At 40.7% G+C, this 24,614-nt stretch overlaps 1 protein-coding gene across 1 annotated transcript; it reads right to left on the reverse strand.

Annotated features, from left to right (window-relative positions):
- Positions 1-775: 775 nt before the first annotated feature.
- Positions 776-19,117, reverse strand: ndufs4 (NADH:ubiquinone oxidoreductase subunit S4). The gene is made up of 5 exons (XM_072664817.1): positions 19,008-19,117; positions 15,619-15,694; positions 1,810-1,982; positions 1,227-1,300; positions 776-964 (listed from the first exon to the last, which is right to left on the reverse strand). The coding sequence occupies exons 1-5, from the start codon at positions 19,088-19,090 to the stop codon at positions 861-863; spliced, it is 510 nt and encodes a 169-aa protein (XP_072520918.1). The 5' UTR covers positions 19,091-19,117; the 3' UTR covers positions 776-860.
- Between the last annotated feature and the right edge of the window lie 5,497 nt (positions 19,118-24,614).

A 24,614-nucleotide genomic window follows, 5' to 3' on the forward strand; every position in this document is an offset into this window, starting at 1 on the left:
AAGTGGTGTCTCATCTCTCCATAAATTCATCCAGAACGTAATCATGTGATCAGCTGATTTCAGGCCTGCAGCCTCTCAGCCCAAGGCATCGTACATGTCCCTTGATTACAGACGCTGGCATACCGGCAGCTTCCAGTTCACGGTAAAGCCTGTGAAAACTCCTGGAGTATGAGGCAGCCAAAATTTGGTTTTCAGCTTATTGTTGGTGTTAAGTTACATTGAGAATCTTTCTTGGACAACAGCCTCTCAGTCTGTGGTGATGCAAAAACCGTAGACAGTGACACTGGTGTTTCAGCAGCTACCAGTTCACGCTAGGCCTGTGCCTTAGTGATTCTCAGGTTGTTCCTGACCATCCAAACCAATTTCCTCTCCACTGAGGGTGATGACAGTTTTGGTGTTTTCCCAGGCTTGGAAGTGTCTACACCTCATAATAACTTGGAATTTGAAGTAAAAATTTCTCTTGGAGACATTGCTGACGTTCCCCCCCCCCCCCGCCTCTCTATTAAAGATGCGTGTTGTAACTCATTCTGCCCCCAAAAAAAAGAAGGCCCGATACTTCATGTACGATACGTCCGACCACAGCTGTACATAAAGGCACTTATTCTTGTGGTAATTATACATTTTCAAAAAATAAATATGTTTCCTATCTCCATGTAAGTACAGGGCAGCTACTAATGCTAATTGGAGCCTATTCTTTTTCATTACCGTTCTGTAACTTTCACATTCCTTTATGCTTTCGTTAGTAAACCGGAGGGAAGAGACACGGGTCGTAAGATTTAAATGTAGGATGCTTTATTAGACATAGATACAGAATCTGAAGTCTGTTACAGATAACAGCAACAGTTAAGGTGATTGATCGTTTACTTGGCGGACCTTCTAGTTCTTTTGTCCCAAGAAAAGTTTGCTCCATATGACTTAAATCTCGGCTTCGCCGTTCTCTTCTCTGTTATATCGTAACTCCAACCTGCAAAAACAAACAGGACAATGAGAGTGCAGCCAAGCGGACTTCGCGGAAATCGGTTTGGGAGCAGCCCGTTGGTGTTGATGTGAAACGTAAACAGAAGACACGAACAGTCGGGGTGAGGACAGAAGCAAACCTTTAAGTAACAAACAACACGTCTAGTCCTTCAGCGTTCTTCTCCCTCTGGATGGCAATTCGAGCCAGAATTTGAAAGCGCAGCGGCACAGGAAAAACGACTTTAAACAGTTACCATTAAACAGCTTACCATTCTTCTCAGCAAACGCAATGGCGTCCTCCTTGGTGCTGAAGGTAAGGACCATGTTGGACAGCGGGTCGGCTCTGAGGACGAGACGGAGAGCAGAAAGCGTTTTTTCAATTCACTCAAAGAAAATGCGCTACATCGTTCAGGGGTGAAAGAAATCCACAGACACCAGAAGCCATAAAACCAGAAAAAAGGCTCTGCGGCTGTCGGAGGTAGTCTACTCTTCTTCTTACTGAGCACGTTTGTGCATGGAATTGAGCTTAGTAACATAAAACATCAGTAAACTCCCTCGGACAACAGCTACGATTTAGGATACCGTGGCTTCTGTGACCACCTCTAACCCCCAGAATACTTCAGAAGAAAAGTGGAATTACAATGGCAGGTTTATGCCGTTCATTAAACATGTCGTCATTTTACATAGTTCCTAGTCCATTGGCTGTTAAATGTTCAAACAATGTAAAGAGCAGCTGGTGTTTTTACATGTATCTGCTACCTATGCCAGCAAGTAAGTGTGCGTGTGTGCGTGTAGCAGCAGAGTTTATTGAGGCAACACAGAGAGAACCTAGTTTTCTGCTTTTTAACTTACGTGGAAGCCCAGCCCATCAGAGGGTTCTCCCAGCGCTCCCGGGTGTCAAAGTCCATCTTCCACTTCTTGGTGTTCTGGACGCCTGACTGCATGGCCGTTCGAGTGGGCACAAAAATGCGCACTTTACGTGTCTTGATGTGTTCCTCTGGAACGCCAGTTATCGTCGTGATGTCCTGTAGGAAAGCGAGAGAAAGAGAGAGCGCTATTTTAGGTTCCTGCTGTATAGCGATGAGCTTCTTTTTTAATAACAGTAATAATCTGCTCTGGTACTTTCTGGCTGATGAAAAAGGTTTGGGAAAAGATCCAATAGTCTATGCTTTGTAAAATGCAAATGTGAGCTTGTGGTAAGCATCCAAGGAGAGGGGGGAAAAAGCAGCAGCATTAAAGAGCTTGGCAGGCCTCACACACTTACACCTAAAGGGCATAAAAGCCCAAATATTTCCTTTTGAATGTAGACGCGCACTCTGTCTAGACAAGCTAATTTCTCACACACGCGAAATGCTTTGAGACAGCCCATTGTGATCCTTCTTTCTTTTTTTTTTTTCACCACGGGGCTTCAGTCACAGGCCAAGAACCTGCGCTTTCAGGTGTGAAGGCAGAGAGAAAACACTTCCAACTCCTACATTAGGTGAACACTGAAGCAAGGGAGAAAAGAAAGGCTATTAAAAGGTAGGCTAATTGATTCAGAAACCAAGCAAGTTGCTGAATACTAGATTACACATTTTAATATGCAAATTGCCATTGCGGAAAAGGTGAACCTTTCCCCGTTGTAGAACAAAACATTTTAATGTGTATGCTTCAAAGAAATTTATCAAAAAAACAAAAAACAAAACACAAAACATCAGTTAAGACATAAGTACTGTCCAAAGCTTGTTTCTCTAGTTTAACCCTGAAGCTACAAGGTTAATATAGAAGTATACAGACTTTCATTACTTCCAGTCAAAAAAACATCAGCGCTGGTTCATTGATAGCACAAATCAATAAGTAAATAACTACTTCTTCAGTAAACACGCTGCAGAATCCCACCAGGAATGAGCCAGTAGTTTGAAGAGAGCAAAAAGCAGGTGTTAACTGACCATGGTCCTGAGCAACAGGACTCTGCTGAAAGATTGTGTGAAAGCCTGGCCCAATTCTTCAGGGAATTAGCCGACGAGCATTGGGAAGTCGGCGACGACACGCACACACACACACACACACACACACACACGCTCAGAAACCTCCCAGCACGCAGCCGGTAACCACCCAAGGTTCCGAGCCTCACAAGCAGCGCTCCTTTCAATTCTCCTTCACACATTTCAATGGCCATTACAACTTCAAAGAATCAAATTTTTATCATTGTCTGTCATCTGCCAGTTGATTCTTTGTAAAAGAGACTCTTTAGTGTGAACCCTGAACAAAGACACCCGAACAAATTGGTGTGCAGAGAGTGGTCGCATAACATTTGGGCAGAACTGAATAATACTCCTCCAAGGAGAACATACAGTACCCTATGGCCTAATTTGTGCAATAGGGGACAAGATTAGGAGCACAATCCTGACGATCTTTTTAAGGCAAGTTATGCTAAAAGGTAGCCAAGAGAAGGTGAGCAAGGTTCATTCAAGGTTTCAATTGACTGGTAAAGTTCTGCATTTGAAACTTTAATGAATGGGGAGGTTTATATGGCCGGGATTGCTTATTTTTAGCATTCCGCCATATTTTAGTAACAAGAAAGTCCTTGATTTCATTTTTGAGGCCAGTTTCTTTTAAAACGTGCCCAAAAAAAATACGAGTTTGACTCCAGAGAGTTGCCGTCATGCCACACCAAATATTGCAGAGTGAAGTGCAAATGACCATCACTCCTGCAGACACAAACGCAGGGATTAAACATTTATCTCTATGGGATTAACAAATCTGACTAGGGTAAGTATTTGTAAGTTACATAAACCACTGCTGCCAAAAAAGGCAAAGTACTGCACCGTGCGACCTTGCCAGGAAGAAAACGCACTCTATGTCCATTGCTCACAAGTTTGTGTTCAGCAGAATATGAAAGTGGGTTTGAAAGGGTCCAAATGATTGGGGAAAAAAAAAAACACAGTTCATTGTCCATGCAATGAAAAAAGGAAAAAAAGGTAGTCTAGACTTTTATGCCTGCATACATTAAAGCAACAAAAACTAGGAGGGTGATCCGCACAACAGGCGAGAGCACAAAGGCCCATACACAAAGCGGGCGACGGTGGCTTAAATATGGTGCTTCTTGGGAAGAGAAGAGGAGGAAGAAAAAAAAATACAAAAAAAAAAAAAACTGAGGGCAAAGAGGAACCACAAAGGGAAACGCTGCACGTTTCTCCATCCATGTACAGGAAGCAAAATGAGAACTATGAAGTTTGACACTATTCACAGGGCCCTACAATCCCTGGTATGCAGACAGAATGCCAGGCTTAAGAGCGGGGGAGGAAAAGCTGGCAAATTCTTCGTCACATGAAAGCGTGTCTATATTTCTGACACCTCTGGCTCCTTGGCGAATAAAGAGCATGGGAGCCTTTCAGAGCGGCAGACCGAGGGCCCAGTCGCGCAAGAAAGAGCCGTGGAGCCCAGGCCGACTGGCAACACCGCCAACTCCGTGCTAACGAGAGAGAATACGCCGTGCGACGTCGTCTGCGCTCTGCAAATCCTTTCAATGTCTAGCCGAGTCCATTTTTAAAGACCCCTGATTTGCGCATCTATAAAACCATGTTCATAGATAAATCCCATGGAAATCAATACATCTACATCATCTGTTCCAACATGTGTTTCTAAGTGAGCAACAGAATTAAAAGTTCCCCTTCATTCGATAAGGAATACTATACTTGCCAAGGGATCTATTAAAACGTAACTAAATCGCTTGCATTGAACTTGCCAAAAAACACCAAGTGCTCAACATTCCAGTTGTCACAAAGCTTCAGCAATTACTCAGCTGAAAAACAACCGTGCCCCCCCCCCCTAAATATGGTTGATCATCCAAAACTTGCATCTTAACTTCTGAACTGGAGCTTCAGGGAAGAGTAGTAAACAAACCCACAAGCTCATTACCAGCACCCAGCCTTGGGCAAACTGCACAAGTAAATAACACTTTTGCATCTAACCATGTTAAGCAATCACAAATAGAACTGCTTATGTGCTCTCTGACACCTGTAGGATATACTGGTATCTATACAAATGAACAAATGCATGACTTTTTACTTAAGTCCACTTTTAAAGAACCATAGAAGCAGACTTTTAGATGCCAAGCAAGGCAAATGGTGAATCAGATTTTTGGCTAAACGACCTCTTTAAAATACAAACACTAGTACACAGGCTTCTACATAAACAAACAAACAAACAATGACTTTAGTGCAGCATATGCTTCGCAGTTCAGAAGAGCCTAACGATCGACTTTGATTTTTTTTTTACATGTTCTGTGCCTTGGGAATCCCCCTAAGGAACTCCTTCAGTCGACTCTGCTTCTCAGGTAAACGTCTCCTTTGCCCATTAAGTCAGTGAAGTACAGTTTATACAGCTGCCTCTGGGACAGGTCTTTTTGTCCGAACCACACACACGCGCAGTGTTGCAATCACACGCCTGTTTGATGGCAATCGCAGGCCCGCTCGGACCAGGGGAAGGAGAAGGGAAGGGAGGGAAGAGGAGGGTAAGGAGAGCGTCGGTGACTTGTAAAGCAGGTCACGGGGGGGGGTAGGGGGGGTTTGGGTGACCTGACAGTAAGTTCTGAGCCGGGGGTGAAAAGCTGACGATAATATATGAGAAAGTGGATAGTAAGTCATTCCCATCAGATACAGGTCGAGCATTTTCATGGATTTCCACAGGCCTGGAGTCCACATGTAATTTAATCAGAACCAGCACCTCACTCCAGGACATGGAATTCAGATAAGTAATACACCTCACTGGCAATCCCACATGAAAGCCTGGAGTTAAATTCACCTTGAACGGAATTCAATTTCGGACTGAGAAAAAGAAAAGAACATTGAGCGTAAAAAATAAAAGAAATAAAAATCACCGCAGTCGGAGAGGGAAAAAAAAGAAAAAAAGAAAACACCAAAACTTGGACGGGCATCAGACGTCCACTTACCTGAATATGACAGGTAAGGGATGAGCTGTGGCATGCAGATTTTAAACGTTTGGTTTATTCCCCCGTCAGATTGTACAAATGATCCCTGGCTCTTACGTGAGCTCTTTGGCCTTTTTCAGTACTTAGGGAGGATAATTTCCAGTTATTAATACAAGGCGAGGGTTCCCACATGTTCTCTCGGAGGCATCCAAAAACTGCAGACTGCAGTCTAAAAGCTGCGCAGAGTCTAACCCTGTTCGAGATCCCCGCAGCCTGTGTACTCATGCTCATTTGTTAGGCTTTCAGCACCCTCACAATCAGGATGTTATTACCCCAAGACTTGACCTCTCTTAGACATGTTGAGTGCTGGGGCACACACGCTTCAGTGTACACACCAGTGTCCGTCAGTTCAAGCACCTGCAAAGGGGAAGAAGTCGGAGGTCTTGGAGGCTGCATCATGCGTTGTTAAAAAAAATAGGCAAAAAAGCCAACAGCACAACATGGTCAAGACACAAAAACAAGCTAAGTGACTTGCCTCTTTAAGTGTCACACAGGTGCTACACTGCTAAAGTAATGGATTCATGTTCATGCGCAACTCTTCATATACAACTGCATGCTCATTACTCTTGCTTCAAACCACAGCAAGTTAGGTCTGTTGGGTTATGTAATAAAGTTCGATTTTTGAGATTTAGCAGGCCCTGGATTGGTATCGCACTGTTCTACTGTGCAGCAGTGCAGTGCTTTCAATGAGCACAGCTAGGTATGTTTGGAGAAAAGATAGGGCAGAATATCACAAATAGAACACCTTTCCAACTGTTAAGGGATGGACTGATCATGCTTTGGGCTTGTGCTGCAGCCAGTGGCGCAGGAAACATTTTTCTGGAAGATAGAAGAATAGATTCAAACATCTGAAAGCAAACAACACATCACCTGTTAAAAAAAATAATAATGATCTTCGACGCACTTCAAAAGGTTTAGCCATGGGCCCCACAGGATTCTGACCAAATCATCAAAAAAAAAAATCACTGGACAGCCCTTTAGACAGAAGTTCAGCAGGACAGCCCAAGATTTTTAAAAGAACGTTTTAGGTGCTCTAAGATGCAATAAAAAAAATATACTGTGTCTAGGAGTGCCTAAACATTTGCATATCTCTGTATCGGATAAATTTACGCAACAACTTTTGTCCATTTATAGGCCGGTCTCCAAACCACACAGCAGGTCTGTGTTTGAGATGACAAAGCACAACCCTGTCTGTGGCAAGAGTGTGATTTATTTAGGCATGCGGTTTGCTAATTGGTGTGGTAGAAGTTTCCATTACTTGCTCATAGCTCATTATCTTCCTTGTAGCTCCAATGCGAATCTAAGGAAGCAAACTTCAGGCGCCAAACCTGTCTTGAGGAAGCGTCCACATTTTGGGGTTGAGAGAAAAATGACGCGACTTGGCATTCTTGTCCAAACTTTCGCTTTAATCTCACCAGCAGAGTCGTGTCTGCCTTGTCTGTTGCGCAACACATCCCGTTTGGTCATCTTTGAAGTGCGAGGACTGGGCTAATTACAGACTGGACATACGGGGTCACTAATAGAAACAAACAACATGTACTACTTGTGTGAGTGAAAGGAGGGTGCAGCTGGTGCTGAGGGTCAACTCTATTCTCATATTTCAGCGAAGGATCGGGGTGGGGCGGACAGCGTGCGCGAGCGTGTGGGAAGAGGCATTTCCGCATCCTATTAGCCACGTCCCACCTGTTTGTTTGTTTGTAGGCAACGTCCGTGGAAAAAAAGCTTGTATCTTGGCAAAACGATGGTGCTTTTCAAGTGTTACTCACGATCCATCTGGACTGTTTATTTAAAAAAAAAAAAAAAAAAGGGACAGAACGCATTCATAGCTACGCAAAATGATACCATATGCATGTGACAACATTTAGAAAACATCAAGAAACTGGACAAGGGTATGTTCTATGGAATATGATAATATTTAACTTAACAATAAAACTGGAATTAAGCTTTACCTTTTCAGGCCTCGTTTTTAACTCATTCTGAAGCTCCTAGCAAGCTCAGGCATCAACCAAATATAAACATATTACTTTTTTCAAGCAATTATGGCTTTACTGACTGAAATTCAGGAGTAATACAAACGTGGACTGCAGGACATTAAAATGTACAGTAATGTGATCTAATAAGACCGGCTACTCCAAAATCCTCTCAAAACATTGTTCTAATCATCTGCCTCAAAAGAAAACTACATTTCTATTAATTACATTTTTACAAAAGATGTTCTTCAGTTGTATGATTAGGTTAATTGCTTCCATCTCCTTTTTTCATATGACTGTTCATGTGTAATGTATGTATACATCCATACATTTGTGAGGAGTGGGTTGTCTGGTCACAATCAGAGGGGGAGAAAAGTACAGCATCGTAGATGGAAGCAGGTGTGCAGCAGGTGTGTTATTGATACAACAGTGGCATTCATTCATATAGAGGGTATGCATGTAAGGTCACTTCAGCCACGCCTCACTGAGTGGAGCATTAGTGTTCGGTGTGAATCTCGCTAAAACACACAACAAGAATAAGCTTTTAGCAAGAATTCAGAACTATACTTTTACAGTCTACCCGAAACTACAGAGAAGAGAAACCAATGTATTGTAAACTACTGGACTTCAGGCACCGAGACGTGTAGGAGCTGCGGTGAAGGCAAGCTCTGAAAACAGGTGGGGAATTGAGCGACAAGTTCGATTAAAAGGGAAAGCCAACAAACATGGATGAACCAGTCAACCTGATGTGCCTGAAAACTGTCAAAAACACACCTAAGCGCATTCCCTCAACTAGAGGTTTTACCCTCTAAACAGGTGTGATTTAAGCCTCTGTTATCTTAATGTCCCTGGCTCAAACACTGATGTTCTTTGGTAATATGGATACATCGCGGTCTAGTCCAACTGCCTTTAACTCGAGCAGATAATTGCTTGTTTCGTTCCCGGTTTGGCCGTTTCCTTAATAAACGCCGCCATGTTGTAGAATGTTTTGCCACCAAGTCTGGCTAAAGGGGGCGCGTTCCAGCCGGAACGTGACGTCAATGCTCCTCTATTACCGGATGGCATTCAGAACGCTATTCTGAGGACGTCTTTTGGTCTCTGCACCTATGGTTTAATGGGCATTTTTGTCCCTGGTTATTTTTGATGCTAAATAATGACTATCACAGATTCACAGAGCCTGCAGTGTGCTTACATTTAAAATGAAAAAATATTAAAAACATTTAATTCTGGGAAAAGTAGACTAAAACATTTTCCTATTTAGCTCTTTACATTTTTGTTATTTTCCACCCCCTTTCCCCACTTCTACGTCACAGTGGTGTTTGTGGCAAACAAAATGTACTCTGAGTCTTCACACTGCCTTTCAAGCAGGCTTTGTAACGCAGGCCCATTCATAAAGAAATAAACTAAACCAGACCTTGTATGTGACTAATGACAGAATGCATAAAGCATTATGCTATTACATCACACTGAGCACATTAGCATTTATGGCTACTTTCCTATTCAGTCTGCAACATGAAGGGAACAAGGACGGAAGAAGGGGGGGGGGGGGGGGGGGGGCGGTTGAGACCCCCCAAAAATTTCTTGGTCAATGTGTTTTCAGAATAAGACAGTGTTGGAAATGAGCAAACACTACAGAGTAAGAAGTAAGTTTTGCTCCGAGGCCACACAAAGGCAACGCCACTAAAGGGTGCTTTAAAGGTTACTTTCTCTCGAGTGCTGAGTAAATGAAATGCCATTTAGCAGCTAATACACAAAACCTCTTGTCAGGTCCTCTTCAAAGAGCCATATCATTTGACCTAGTTGTCCAGCCTTGAAATTTTGCACAAGCACCTGGTATGAGGTTCAAGTAGACAAAACAGACACTTGAGATGTGAGCCGTTGAGAGAGCAAGAGCTGGGGAGGGGGGAGATGGACGGGTCAGCATAGTCCGCTTCACAGCATGGATCTTCTCTAGCTTTCGGCTCACTGGCCTGAACGAATCCCGCACACATCCTTAAGCCATATGATGACACCTCTTCATTACCACACATAGGTATAGGTAATATTTCAAAAACACTGGGCGGTCAGTTGCAGAGACCCTGTAAACAAGTCACCACATTAAAACTGCACAGTAACAAGGAACTGGCTTTTACCTCTGTTCCGGTCACTTTTTTAGATCTCATGGATCTGGCTTGTTTTATACTCACATTTAGCAGGCTCAAGTACCTTCTGGTGCTTCACATCAATGACATGTCCTCGTTTAAAATGACGCACTAATGTCTTGTTGGGGAAATTGAGGTTTGGGACATGAAGGTCCCCAGTTCAATCCCCCGGATTTGCAGGAAGTGGGGTGGGAGAAGTGAAGGATCCCTTAACAATCCCTCAACATTGAGAAAGGCAACGAACCCCCAACTGCTCCCCAGGCACTGATCTGACCACCCACCACTTCAGATTTGTGTGTGTGCGCCGAGTAACGAGTAAAATAATCAGTAGGAGACCCAACGGTCGACCAGGATTCTTTAAGTTGAGGAGTTCTTTGTGTGTTAAACTGACAAACATAATCAGTACATAAATCCTGAATATCTGGCACGCTTGCTAAAAGAAAATCGATGACCTCATGCCCTATTGGGTTATTGTTGAGGCAAGCTGAAGCCAAGAGGTCGGTAAGTTAGACTAGCGAGCATAGAGGGATTTTTAAAGGAGAATCCGAACGGACTTAAATGCGAGCTCTGTCTGCAGGAATTAGGTGGATATTCTCCAATTATCTGAGCAGATTTAATACAGGCAGTAAGTTTATGAACGAACAGTTGACTCTTCGTATTAAACTGGCATATCACATGAGCTCTGAGGCCTTGAGAAGTGAAACATCTCAACAAACAAATCCAAAACTAAGTAGAAGGCAAGCTGAACTTCTGAAATCGCACTCAAGGATGGCAGAGTGGCAAATGAGTGCAGGGCACCACTGAAACTACTGCGAATGAATGAATTGATACACTTTGTCTGTGGGACTGGCACAAACAGTCTGTTTGCCACCAAGAGGGAATTGTGCCGTTAATGAGACAAACAGACTGGACAATCAGTGCATGCCAGTCAGACAGCTGGCACAAACCTATTCCACTGTCTGCAGCGTACTCTACATTTTCTTTGCTCCATTTTTCATCACACTCCCAACACCTTCTTGTCCCATCCTGCACCGATAAGAAATACATGTTCTTTCTGACAGGCTCTATTAAAGGTGCTTCGGGTGTAAATGAGATCCTATTAGCTGAAACCCTTGGTGTTAGTAAAGCTGCTCACAGCCTTATCATGCATTTATATCACTCTTTAGACTCGCACTAAAAATCCTCCCAGTCTCGCTCAGGGTTTACTAGGTTATGGAGTTACTGTTTTATACCAAGGTATACTACAGCAAGCCCACAGCATTCCACAGACCTAACCAACCTTTCTCATTAGGTCTAGTTCTGTTTTACTTCAACTGTGAGAGTGTTTGGGTTTTTGACAAGCACAAGCTTATATAAGGACCATGTAATGTAGTGAATTTGTACAGGTTTATGACTATTAATGTCTTCATTACTGAACTAATTACGTATCCAGCTTCACAATGGCTACACTCACCAGAATATCATTTAATTCCAGGCCAGGCCAGCCATGTTTATCTTTTTTTTTTTTTTTTAACATGTAAAAACTGAATGGTTTTGATTAAAACCGTGATAAATAAACCTGTTGGGAAGTTCAAAGCTTCAGAACAATAAAATAAGGAAACTATTATCAATGTATTATCATTGCCTAGCAAAACACCCACAGACATGCTCCTCAAGGACATTCTGTGATTTGTCAAGAGGCTCACAGCACACAGTAAACAATTTAGTCATACAGTGGAGTGCAAACGTTTGGCCACTCCTGGTCAACATTTCCGTTCCTGTGAATAGTTGACAAGAAGTGAAGTGAGGAGAAAACGAAATGATCTCCAAATGGCATGAAGTTAAGGATCAAACCAGACTTGGAGAGGGAGGGGGGCAAAAAAAAAAAAAAAAAAACAGCAATAGATTTGTGAATGTTTACCAAAGTGTAAGACCTTAAATCGCTTGTATACGATCATTGTTGGGATTTTCATTCCAAGAGAACCGCTCATAAAGGTTGTTAGAAAGCCAAATCAAAATCCTGTTTTACTGAAATGATCTCCCCGAGGACTGAGGATTGACTCCGGAGTGGCCGTGCACTGCTCTACTACGTTTGGAGACAATAGCCAGCAGAATTTCATGAAAAGAACACCTCTCTAACTGTTCAACATGGGAGATGGACTGATCATGCTTTGGGCTTGTGTTTAGGAAAGCGGGTCACTATTAAGCTATACTTTTGCATGCCACTGTAGATATGTATGATTAACACAGCACAACTTAAGACCTATTCAGACTACTTTTTTAGACTTTTCAGGATTAGTTTATATGGGATTCTAAATGAGGTAATGGGATTGTACCATTTGCAATGTTTATTACCAGTACACACAATATCAGAGGAAATACCTGAGATGAGAGGGTGGAAAAAATAACCTGTCTAAAAACATAATCTTTTAAATGTTCCTGGTCCTACATTTAAGATATGACAGTAGAAACTGAGCACAGAGCATGTCTTGGAGTGTCCACACCTTTTCGAAAACATATGATGGAATATTCCCAGACATGGCAACACACACTGGATTAATAAAAGATTTTGTTATACAGTCTGTTTGATAGTGGGTAAAAGCTGCCAGAATCTTTGACATTGTGGATTTCAACAAAACTCAAACTCACAGAAACACTGGTTTTAATTACAGTACCCCACCTTGGCATATAAAACTAACCCCCCCCCCCACCCCCCACCCGAATAGTGCTTTACACAGTAAAGTGTCACATCAGATTCCTGGGTGAAGCATGCAAAGGCTGTGTACACACTATGAAAAAAGAGGGGGGGGGGCGCTACATTACGAATACAGGACTCAAAAGAGAAATATCCAAACGTTCTCAGAGGTTTAAGGTTTCTCACGTAACAAATGTAGGAAGAAGAAAAAAAAATCTGTGGGAAATCACAGATTTGAGTCCATCCTTTCAAGTGATCTCTGCACGGGCTCAGGCATTCCGTGTAAGCTGTGTATCAGTGGCCAGCCATGCAGGCTTTCACACAGCTCAGCATGCTTAATCAAACAGTAATTACTAACAAAAGCAAGCCAGGGCAGGCACCAGAGGGAGAGAGTGCCAGCACTCAGCCACAATCACGCACGTCTTTAATTGCCATCATTTGATATGCCACAACATTTGACTGCTCACAATGGGGTACATATGCAAGCACTTTTACATCAGCATGCGGCCTTTACTTTTACAAATTCCGTTTCCAAATTCCACAAAACACTGATATTCAACAACAAACTTATCGATTTCCAGTTTAGCAAATCTTAGCGATTAAGTTGCTATTAAGCAATACATCAATGGTTTAACTGAGTCCCTGTGGTTTAAAAATCGCTTGTGAGATACTGTTCCTAGAAAGCAAGGTGGCCTTGGACTAAGAGTGGAAACGGCAATGACGCCTTATACAGCAACATGGTTCACAGTGTATTTAAATAAAACACCAAAAGAGACACTAATGGAAACCATTTAACTTGAACAATTATATAAAATTACACCATATTTTTACACCACAATTTCATATTCTGTTGCTTGCATTATAGCTTATGCCACGGCAGAACAGAGTTCAGTGCTAATGTAGTAAGGCATAAAAACATCACAACTGAGTTGCACAATTTGCCACAAAATGTATATTTCCATCTAACTATTTAAATAATTTAACTATTTAAATTATAATAAAATCTACTATTCCTATGATTATAATAATAATCTTAAAATAAATCTGTGAGGAGTGGTTGTTTTGGGTGCCATAATTGCTTATTAATAGATAGATTATCACACATTTTACAAATGTCTACACATTAGATGCTCAATAATTCTCTTTTCTTTTGAAAAATACTGGAACGTCACAAAAAAAAGCAAAGGGTGGAATATATATATATATATATATATATAGCTCTGGGTCTCACAAGCACCACATTATTCAATAAAGAAGCAAAGCTCCGTCTAAGCTCAACAGGAATGAAAGCTCTGTGGCCAACATTAAAAGGACAGCTTTTTCCAACCAGACGAAGCTGCTACTGTCTGTCTAGTCTTGGTTTTTCTTTTCATTCCATTCCTTTTGGGGGGCCCTTGATCGGCTTTACACTGAAGCGGCCCCAAATTCGAAGTGAGAGCCTTTACTAGGCATGGCTTGTTGGAGAGTCGAGACACAAGCTGGAACAAAATCTGCACCCATCCAAACAACCATTTCACTGAACAATTTTAAGTATTTTTTTCAGTTTGGCAACCATCAAGGAATGCTTTACTTACTTATGCACCACCTGAAAGATAAACAAAAATGACAAAACGTTCATAGATAATGGATTACAAGAGTTACTACTTTACGATACAAACTTGAAATTGCTCATTACTCTGGATAATTACAGACTTCAACAACTTCTATAACTGTGGGATAACTAGGGTGGGATATAACACACATCAAGTGAACAGTCAGTCCTTAAAGTTCATGTGGACCATAATCCTGGTTCATTTAAATTAGGTACCAAGAGCTTTGAGAAGTCTAAATGAGTCCTAAATGAGTGACCTCACTAATACTATTGTTGCTAAATGCAATCAAAATCTCACGGGTTCCAACATCCAGTGTAAAGCCTTGCCAGAAAAGCAAACGCTGTTACTGCAGCAAAGGGTGGACAGAAAAATACCAATGATGACAGCTTACTGAAACAACTGCTTAATAGCTGCCTTATGCCTGGCCCAGACTACAGAATAATAGCGGTGATTTTGAGGCAGATTTGCTGCTCCAGACAATGGAAAACAGTCTCCTGGTATCAGGATAATTGTAATGATGATCCTCCTAGATTATCCCAAAATCAAATCTTTAGTCCTCCGACCTTCACCAATTCTCTCTGGTAAAATGCAGCATTGAAGTCAGGCCTAACAGACCAATAAGAGCTGACCTGAACCAATCTTTTCAGATACAGTCAGAAGGACTCTCATTAACTGGAACTCAAGCCTGAGGTGAATACACACACACACATATATATGATGTGAACAATAACATTGGTGCACTAGAATAAAAGCCATAATCTTTTAAAAATATAATCTTTTAAACTAGAACTAAACCAGATTTCTTTTCTTTTTTCTCTTCAATGCTCTCAGCCATAGCATAGCAAACTCACCGCTGTGCTCACTCTATTTTACCCATCTTAACAAAAGCAGATACTGGGCTTCGTTAAGGAGAGGTTTGGAAATAGTGAGCACTTCGATACACACAAAAAGTGTGTTTCCTTTCTTTTCGCTTTTGTGTAACGTAGCAGTTTGCAAGGAACTCTCGCAAAGGTTTAAGGATCCTAGCTGTCGGTCGTCACACTTGTTTGCGAGTATAATCTAAAAGAGTGTGGTGTTTTATTCGGGGCAGATCGTGTAGTGTTGGGACTCTGATGACTAACAACACTCAAGAACAGAAAAATCTGTGAAAACGGATTATCATTATGTGTGGGGTCTCTCACGTTTTCAGCATCGGTTAGGATTTTTTATTTAATTTTTTTATCCTGTAGCGTGGGCCTGGCATTACTTGATTATTTTGTAATTCAGTAGCAGCAGCAGAACAGCAAACAAGGGACATTCACTGAGCTCTTACCAGCTTCTCGTCCACTGTGATGAGTTGGGACCCTTGCTCTTGTTTCTGTGCCAGACATCCTGACGTGCTAACTGACCTGCAAGACAGGAGGTTTGTGGGGGTAAAAAAAAAAATGAGACGGACAAGTCAAAAAAGAAACATATCAGAAGTGGTTAAGTAAACAAAAGACACCACAATGCACTGTCTTAGAGAATGGGGCGCATTAAGGGAACAGAGGGAAGAGCACGCAGATCCATTAGTTCTGTCTGCTGATTTCCTGGCATGCTCCCATCAGCCAGTTAGCAACAGACAGCACTTTATGTTGGCCCACCGACCCACAGTCACCGCGAGAGCACTCAGGGCAAGAGCTGCGCAAGAGCTCTGTACAGAACTTACAGCAGCCAGTTTGTCAGGAACAGAAGATAATGCTGCAGGGTCCAGCCAGGAAAACTCTCAATGACCTTTTTCGCATCTCTACTGGCAACAGAATGCATGTGGCGAAACATGCTGGCTTTCATAATGTAACTCCGACAGATTAAGAGTCCAACAGTCTTAATAGTAAGAGTTGGCAAGATACGGGGGGGGGGTCTTTAATGTCTTTTAACATGTTGAAAATAATGTGTGAATGTATGAAAATAAGATCTTCATTTGAACAATAACTATGCATCTTTAAAAAAAACTCATTTGTAAAGAGTAATGCAACTAATAATGCATATTTTGTAGCGAGGAATAAGTTAGGACACCTTAGGAGTAGTAAGACCACTTAAACCACATAGATCATCGTTAGAAAGAGGAGCTTCTCTTATTTCAACCTCAGATGTTTAGTTTGGTTTGCTCCTGCCTGTTGGAGAGAATGGCATCACCATGGCCAGATCCAAAGAGCTCCCTGAAGCCGTCAGAAAGAAGTTTAGACTGTAGATGCAGGCAAGTCTGGGAAGCGTTTCAACCCCTTAAACAGCCTATGGGCCATTTGCGTGCCGAAAGCATTACAAACTTCTATCGCCCATAGAGTGTAATAGGTCTTTCTGCGTCACGGGTCAATCAGAAATCAGTCGTTCCAGTCGTTCTGTTTTCAGCTGCCAATGTGGCCAGCTTAGGCCGTCCTAGCAAGAGGAGCCCAAGAGCAGACCACAGGAAGTGTTTTTAAAAATATTAATTAAAACTAAATCACAAAACAAACAAAAAAAGGTGGCTCTTGCCCCGGTTTATGTACAGCATCTACCATCAAAAAGACTGCACATGACTGATTGTCAGTGTGTGCATTTTGTTGTTTAAATGAAGATCAAATGTTTTCATGAGGTTTCACATCTAGTAATACATCTTACCCTCCCTAGAAGCCCTGACACAGTAAGCAACTTAAGTGCTCACTGAGAAGCCAGGTTTTACCCAGCTCAGGAGCAACAACCATGTTGCTAAAACTAATCCTCTCTTAGTGATCTGCCAGTGCTCAGCCATGTCTGCACCCATGTGACTCTCATATGGAGGATGCTAGCTGCCACTCATCTGTGATAAAATGTGCAGCTACAGTGCTGTAAGATTTGGTGGCAATCAGCTATCCTAATCGATTTCTTCACTGATTCCATGACTTCGGGTTTTGGCCTTGTTGTAGAGTGTGGAGATTTCTTGGCTGTATCTTAGCTCCAAAACGCACAAAACAGCACGACCAAGTCCTGGTTCTCAACCAGTGAAGACAGAAGAAAATCCTTTGCAATAAAAGTCGTGATAGTTTGTAATGGAAGCTTTGACATCTGAGAGGGTGCTGGTCAGATTTCTTGCTCATCCATCTCGTGTCTCGGGTATGTGAAAGCCCCAGACTTCTGCCTTTGGCATTCCTTCTGCATTACATTAATCCATTTGTGATTTTTTTTCCTGAACAGATTCAGAACTGTCCACATTAAGATGCATAAGAATCTAATTCTTACTCGCCCCTAATAAATACACACTCACCAAACACTTTATTAGGAATATCTGAACATCTATTTCAATTACCTAATCAGACAGCTGTGGGGGCAAAGTGAAACAAAGAAAATCAAAGAAACTTCAGGTATTCTTGCATATCCTTGCATATGAACCATTTAACCAAGCAAAGTATACCAACCAAGTATCCACTGAAATGGTTGTGTGAGAGGTGCTGTAAATATGCTGCAACCTTGCCCTGCGATGTGACGACTGTGCATGCACACATTCCGATGCCGGTGCTGAAACGGTGTATTGTGCTGTAGTGTACCACACAGTATCGCACACAAATCATAGTACCTACTGAAGCTAACTAGATTATAGAAGACCTCCTTTGATGTTATCCATCAAACATCTTCACTGATGCCATCAGGAGCTCCCTACGAAGCGCAAAGTTTAAAGACTCACTTGACCTTAGTTGTGCATAATGAACACCAAAGAATCGAGCGTTTCCACTATAGTCCCAGTTTATAATACGTTATATTTTAAGCCTAATGCAGGTGTTTGAAATTTGACAAGTATTTAATTAAACAAAAAGTATGATCTACCTTACTTTCACAACCTGACCTTTGAACAAGCTCTAGATAAAGAGGATGTGGCGAAAATCTAAGCAGCTATTTCATGTAATAGCTTTCTGTGGGTGACATTTCAGACGTCACAGCAGTGTGTTTCACACCAAACCTCTCTGATGATGCTTATGATGATCTTATTATGGTCCTTTAATGCAAAATCAGGTCTCCTTCATTCCCTATGAAGACCAAACTGACTCCCTCTAGAGCCTCTGCTAGACACTGAACACAGTGCTAGATTAGAGGCTAGAGCTACAGGATGCTAACGGGTTCTCTGTCTACTGCACTGCTGTTAATGGTTTTTATTAGAGTGCATCCTCTGACCAATCAGACATCCGATCACAGCTGTGCTATGGGCGCTATGTTGAGCGAAACGGACATAAACACGGGACATGGTAGCTCTTAGGTTAGACTAGCCCTCAGCAACAGGGCTAGCTAAACATAAAAATACATGCATTAAAAAAGAAAGACCGAAAGAACAGGCCGGAGGAGTTGCTGAAGCTCTTACACAGTGTTTTCATCATCACTGTGTTTACAGTTTTGACATTTCGACAAGCGCTAAGAAGCAGCTGCGCGCTGAAGCGGTCAGTCTACAGTGTCCCTGATTCCCCCCAGACACACGACCATAAGCGACTTCTATTAAACACAGCCAGCTCTCTATCTACCAACTCCGAGGGAAAGAAGGTCATTAAATAAAGGCGAGGTGGGTTGAAAGGGCACGTATTAATAACCCTGAAGCCTGACCTAACGGTTAGCCGGTTAGCACACTGGCTAACGGTGAACCACACCGGCCCGGAGCCTGGATAAACATTAGCACACGAACATTTCGGCGAGTTAAACAGAAAGACAGATTTCTGATGCACGAAGTAAAGCGCCTGCGTTTACCTTAACGGAGTCAGGTGTGTCTTTGTGATTAAATTTCGGAAAGAAACTCGACTCAAAGCCAACAGTGACATTGAGGAGGCCATGTTGACAGAGCGGACACAGTACGGCGTCCAGCGGGGTCCAAAAAGAGAACGCGATTCGGTCGCGAGCGTGAAGCGCGCGATCTAATATTAGCGTCGAGGAATATCGTCAATATCGATTAATATCACTATCAATATATATATATTTTTTTTTTTCTTTATCGTTTAATATCATATACACATTTTAAAGAGGCAAAGAGTGAACAACATACCCTCCTGTAGATATTTTAGAGTGAGTTTATTATTTTAAATAAATATTATTTACATTTTACAAACCAAAAAATGTGTTTACAAAATATGGTCAGTGTTTTTTTTTATTTAAGTGTTTAAATACTCTTATTAAGCCTTTTATTGTCTCATGGTTGTTATTTTTTTATCTTTATTGTTGCTGCTGCTGCTGTTGTTGTCATTTGTTTGTACTAATACAAGTAAATGGCAAATATTGGCCTGTATTTTTAATGAGCAATTATTTTTAGCTGCTAGACCAAGTTCTCTACAGGAAACGTTATAAAAAAAATTTTTATATTTATATATGTATTTATATTTTTATATTTTTAAATATTTATTTAACATATTAAAAAAAATAATAATAATATTTTGGGGGAAATTAAAAAAGGTAAATTAACAGTAATTATGGATTGAGCAGAATTGTGAACTTATGAACACCTATAACACATATATCAACACATAGTATTTGGCACCAAGGGTGTCCAAACATTTGTATACTTCTTATATAGTTTTATTTAATTAATAAATTATTAAATTATTATTAAATTATTATTAAATTATTATTTAAGTATTTATCATTCTCTGTCTGTACTGTGTTGTGTTGTCTGTCTGCACTTGTACTGTGTTACACTTGTGTCCTGTATGCACTGGGTCTATGTTGCGCCCTGGTCCTGGAGGAACGTGGTTTAGTTTCACTGTGTACTCTGTATGTAGTTGAAATGACAATAAAAACCCACTTGACTTGACGTGACTTGACATAACTTATAATATTTTTTAAAAGTTATTATAAAGCATAAAACTTATGCTGCCAATGAGGACAACCCAACAAGGTTGGCTTGTTCTTACTACTTAGAAATGTCTTATATGGGGAACAATTTTATATTTGTCCTAAATATTATATTTATCCCAGTGACTAAAGGAAGAAGATCCTCTTTTCAGTTTTCAATTCGATGTTGATTATTTCTATCATTAACTATTTTTTTTTAACTTCTGTATTAATAAATATGGAGGACAACTTCGACTCAACGTCACTATTTACAAAGGGGTCATGGTTTCTTTACGCTAGGCAATGGTTCTACCACTGCAAACACAGTGTCACTGGTTAGCTAAACACTCCATCACTGAGTGATGGAGGGGAGAGGGAGATGCTCCCTGTGATGACTCTGTGATAACTCCACAGTTCATGAAGGTCAGCTCAGCATTAATTAACAAACTATATTGTGAATTGCTTCAAGTTTCTCATATTGTTTCTGAAGGACCTTTCAGACATTATTAAAGTTGATTAACCTCACAAAAAAAATCTGGCAGATTAGAGTACGAATCACAGTCATCACACTGAAGAATGAGGATTTCATCTTGGTGATAACGGTGATCAAAAAAACGTAAAATACAGAATATGAAATATGATGTTTCTTGTGTCTCGTTTCCAAAAGTTTGCATAATTCCAGTCTTTAAACTGAGTGCGTCTTTTGGAAAATTCATGCTAGTTATTCCCAAATCTTAAGAATTGGGCTTCTTATCTATAGAGCCCCCCCATGTTGTTCAGTTTAATGTGGTCCATGATGTGTCAAATTGGCATTGTTGGCGTGGCGCCTTAGCTTGACAAATATATGGCTCCCCTTACCCCCTAAAACAGGAAAAAGGGGTCCTTCCCAAAGAAAAAAACAGAAGAAAGCATCCATGGCATGCCGCTTAATTTGAGTTCAGGTCTCTTCAAAGGGCTCGCTCCTAGATGGTCGGTTTCCTCCTCTGTTCTCAGGGCTGGACTGAAGCAAGAAAGCCCCCTCTTGGGACTTAAGGCATGCCATGGCATAACACACTCATTTTCCGCTATTTATCAGTCCCCCGGATTCTTCTCTTCCCATTTTACCATTCATTGGGATAGGGTTGTATTCGTCTGGAGGATGAGATCAAAGTTTCTATTGATCGGTGAAAGAGCTGAAGGGTCTAAGGGCCTTCCCCACACTTCAGCTGGCGGAATCTCAATTTAGTTTTAATGAGACCCATTCATCTACACTTACCCACAGAGGAAGTGAGGGTGTAATGGACTAGCCTCGCACTCTCTTAGGTGCAAATGGGCATTTATTGTTGATTTTCACCTCCGTTCTTTACGACATAAAGGAAAACTAATTTGTACTTTGCAGAAGTACAGATTTTCCTAACAACGGTGCAGATTAAAGTGGTGTTCCACCAGGATTATCATGTTACATTAGTTTTATGTGTTTAGTTGATTCATTTTGTTTAACCTAAATGTGACAACGCCTTTTGTGGATGTTGTGGTTCTTTCTCTTGAGTATAAGTGGCAGTTGGATTGCATTGATTTCCAAACAACTTACTTTTAACAAAGGTGAAAATGTTCTACTTTCAGCTAAAATTACAGAATATATGTCAAGTTTTGCTCCAAAGCTATTATATACATATATATATATATATATACTGTAAAAGATGTTTGTTTTTTACTTTAAGATTTTAAGCAAGTTTACTTAATTTTTGAAAAGTTTAACTATAGATTTATCTGAAAGGTGTTCAGTTCATTAAATTAATTCATTAAAAAACAAACTAAAATAAAAAACATAAAAAAATAATACCAATTTAGTAAAAATTATAATTCTGACTAAATGTATGCACTGCTTGAACAGAAGTTAAAAGTTTACTTAAGTTAAAATCAATTTGCACTTAACTTGTACTAGACTTAACCTCTGAATTAGCTCATTTGCATCTTAAAAAAATCATTTTCACATCATTTTCAACTCAACATTAGCTACTACAATCATTTCCTACAAACTTTTATGCAAGTTTACGTATTTTAGATATTTTTATATAAGTCAATATTTTGTTGAAAGGTTTTCAGTTTAAAAAAAAAAGTGAATAAACTTCAGTGAATAAGCAAATGTTCCTTCAAAATATTGACTTTTGATCCTGAATGTTATCTTTCCTTTCATATCATGCCATAATTAAGTTAGTAATAGTGTGAACACTGCAGTTAAGTCACAATTCATTTGTAGGCTTAACATGAAATGAATTAGTTAATTTCCTTTAAAATAATCTGGGTAGTTTACAGTGTATCTAACTTATTAGCACATGTGTCTTGATGAAAACTCAATAAAGAAAAGTCTTCATCCACATGCACGTCTGTTTTTAAATGGGAGCGTGTGTCAACGCACTGAAAGAGAACTGATGATGATAACATGCTGTAGATGGTAACACGTTGTCCCTGAAAGAGTTAATCTATGGGTGTGTTGAAAGGAGAAAAACAGAATTGCCCCTCTCTCTCCTCTCTCTCCCACTCTCTCTCCTTCTCTCTCTCTCTCCGCTGTCGCAGTTGAAGGAGATGCGAGTTGGCAGCACGGGAGAGGATTGAAGATTAATGGTGTAAAGGGGGGCTCTGACAGCCTTTCCGCTGGTTGCGGTTCTCCTGGGTGGCCCGATTGGTCTTGGATGTCACTTTTGCTACTTAATCTTGTGTATGTGAAACAGCCTGACGTGCCTGAAGAACTTGGGGGCCCGTCCACTTCTGTATAGGCATCAACCTGAGGGACTGTTCTAAAGACCCTTTACATTAAACTCAGTTTATTATGAATACAAGCAAAAAAAATGATAACGTAACCAACACATGCTTCCAAAAATACTGACCTGTCACTGTAATTCAGATGCCCTCTAAGTTTAGGTGTATTTTGTTTCTTAACAAGATCAAATTTTCTTAGAATACTTGGTTCATTATAATGTTTTGGTATTATTAACATGAAAACAATGTTTTAAATAGCCTGAACTCTCACTATCTATTCTGTAAATTTGATTATAATAGAAATAACCTCACATTACCCAAAACCATGGGATATTTTGCACAGCATGTCTATGCATAATCTAGGATTTATCTGCTCCACCATTTGATACAGTGGGGGACAAAAACGCCATTCACTGTATCAATAATCTTCAACTGTTGAAGCTGAAATGGTAATGTAAGCTAAATGTGTGTCGCTGGAAGCTAAACATCCAGCTAGACAGAGCTTGCTGGGCAGTGGAGCACGGCTATGGAGCAGAGGGATTCCCAGACAGATTACCGCCCTGAGTAGCTAAATTCTCCCCAGCGATTGTCTGCCAGGCCGTCTGACTTTGGCTGCCTGGGTAAATCCTGACATAACAATGAACTGGAATTGGCAGAAAGTGATACCCCTGTAGGTCAGAAGTGCACAGAACGCATCCAACTGGACGGCATACATCACCAACCCTAATTGCAAGACTCCTCTTCTGCACGTTTCAGGTTTTCCCTCTTTCCTTACAGTCCAAATCAGCCACAAGTCTGTGGTTTGTAAAGGGAGGCTTAGAGGTTTTTGAAAGCCTGCAAATGACTGTAAGGCACTGGAGGCATGCTTAGTTTCCAGCATATCCACTTTAAGGGAATGTGCTCATGGTGTTTAACCAAGCAAGCAAGTTTCTTTAGGAGATGCTTTCTTCTGTGATCCATTGCTACTCTCCCACATTCTTACAAATAAAGATTCATAAATGGGTTCTATGATTTTTTTTAAAACTGGTGTAGAGCCATTACCCTGTGTGTTTTACTCATTCCTGGCACTAAGGGAGTGTATTTTATCATTTTACATTTGAGATATATATATCAGCTGGCATGTGCTGATGTGTCATATTAATAAATATAACAAATGTTCTCCTCTAACTGTTCTGCTCTTCTTTCCCAATGCTTGCCACGAAGGGTGGGTGTGAACTGGTTCCTTCTTTGACCTTTCTAACTTTTAACCCTAATCTGCACCCCTTTAGACCAGCTTTCTGTCTGCCCCCCTAAGCCTATTCTCTGACCCTTCTTGTCTAATGTTTAAGATGGTGAATATTCAACAGTCATTTCTGGAAAGTACAAATACGATACAAATTGGCTAAAACATTAAGATAAGCCAGTCTGAAGGTGGTGGTGATTCAGCTGCAGTATGTAGTGGTTGTTATATATTATAACAGAAAAAGTCCAAAGTCATTGGAATAAAATTACTTGGAATTAAGAACTTACTGTTACTTTTTGTTATTAAAGTGCTAATTTCTGTCCAATAATTAAATCTATATAATATTTACAAATGCACTGAATTATCGTTTTCTTGTGGCTGACTCTTTTTCAGTGCAGTTTTAGCTCTTTTAAAGGAAAAGAAGAAAATTGTGTCTATAATGGTTTACTTCTGTTGGGTGGTTCATTTTTCCATTCTCTGAATTGGTGCTAGTATTAAAATGTGTTACCATAGTGCAAGTTTTCTAATTATTTTCAATGAAAACACATTTGTGTAGTACTGTATATCTGCTT

This window comes from Salminus brasiliensis, chromosome 20 (genome assembly GCF_030463535.1).
Source record: "Salminus brasiliensis chromosome 20, fSalBra1.hap2, whole genome shotgun sequence".
NCBI lineage: Eukaryota > Metazoa > Chordata > Actinopteri > Characiformes > Bryconidae > Salminus > Salminus brasiliensis.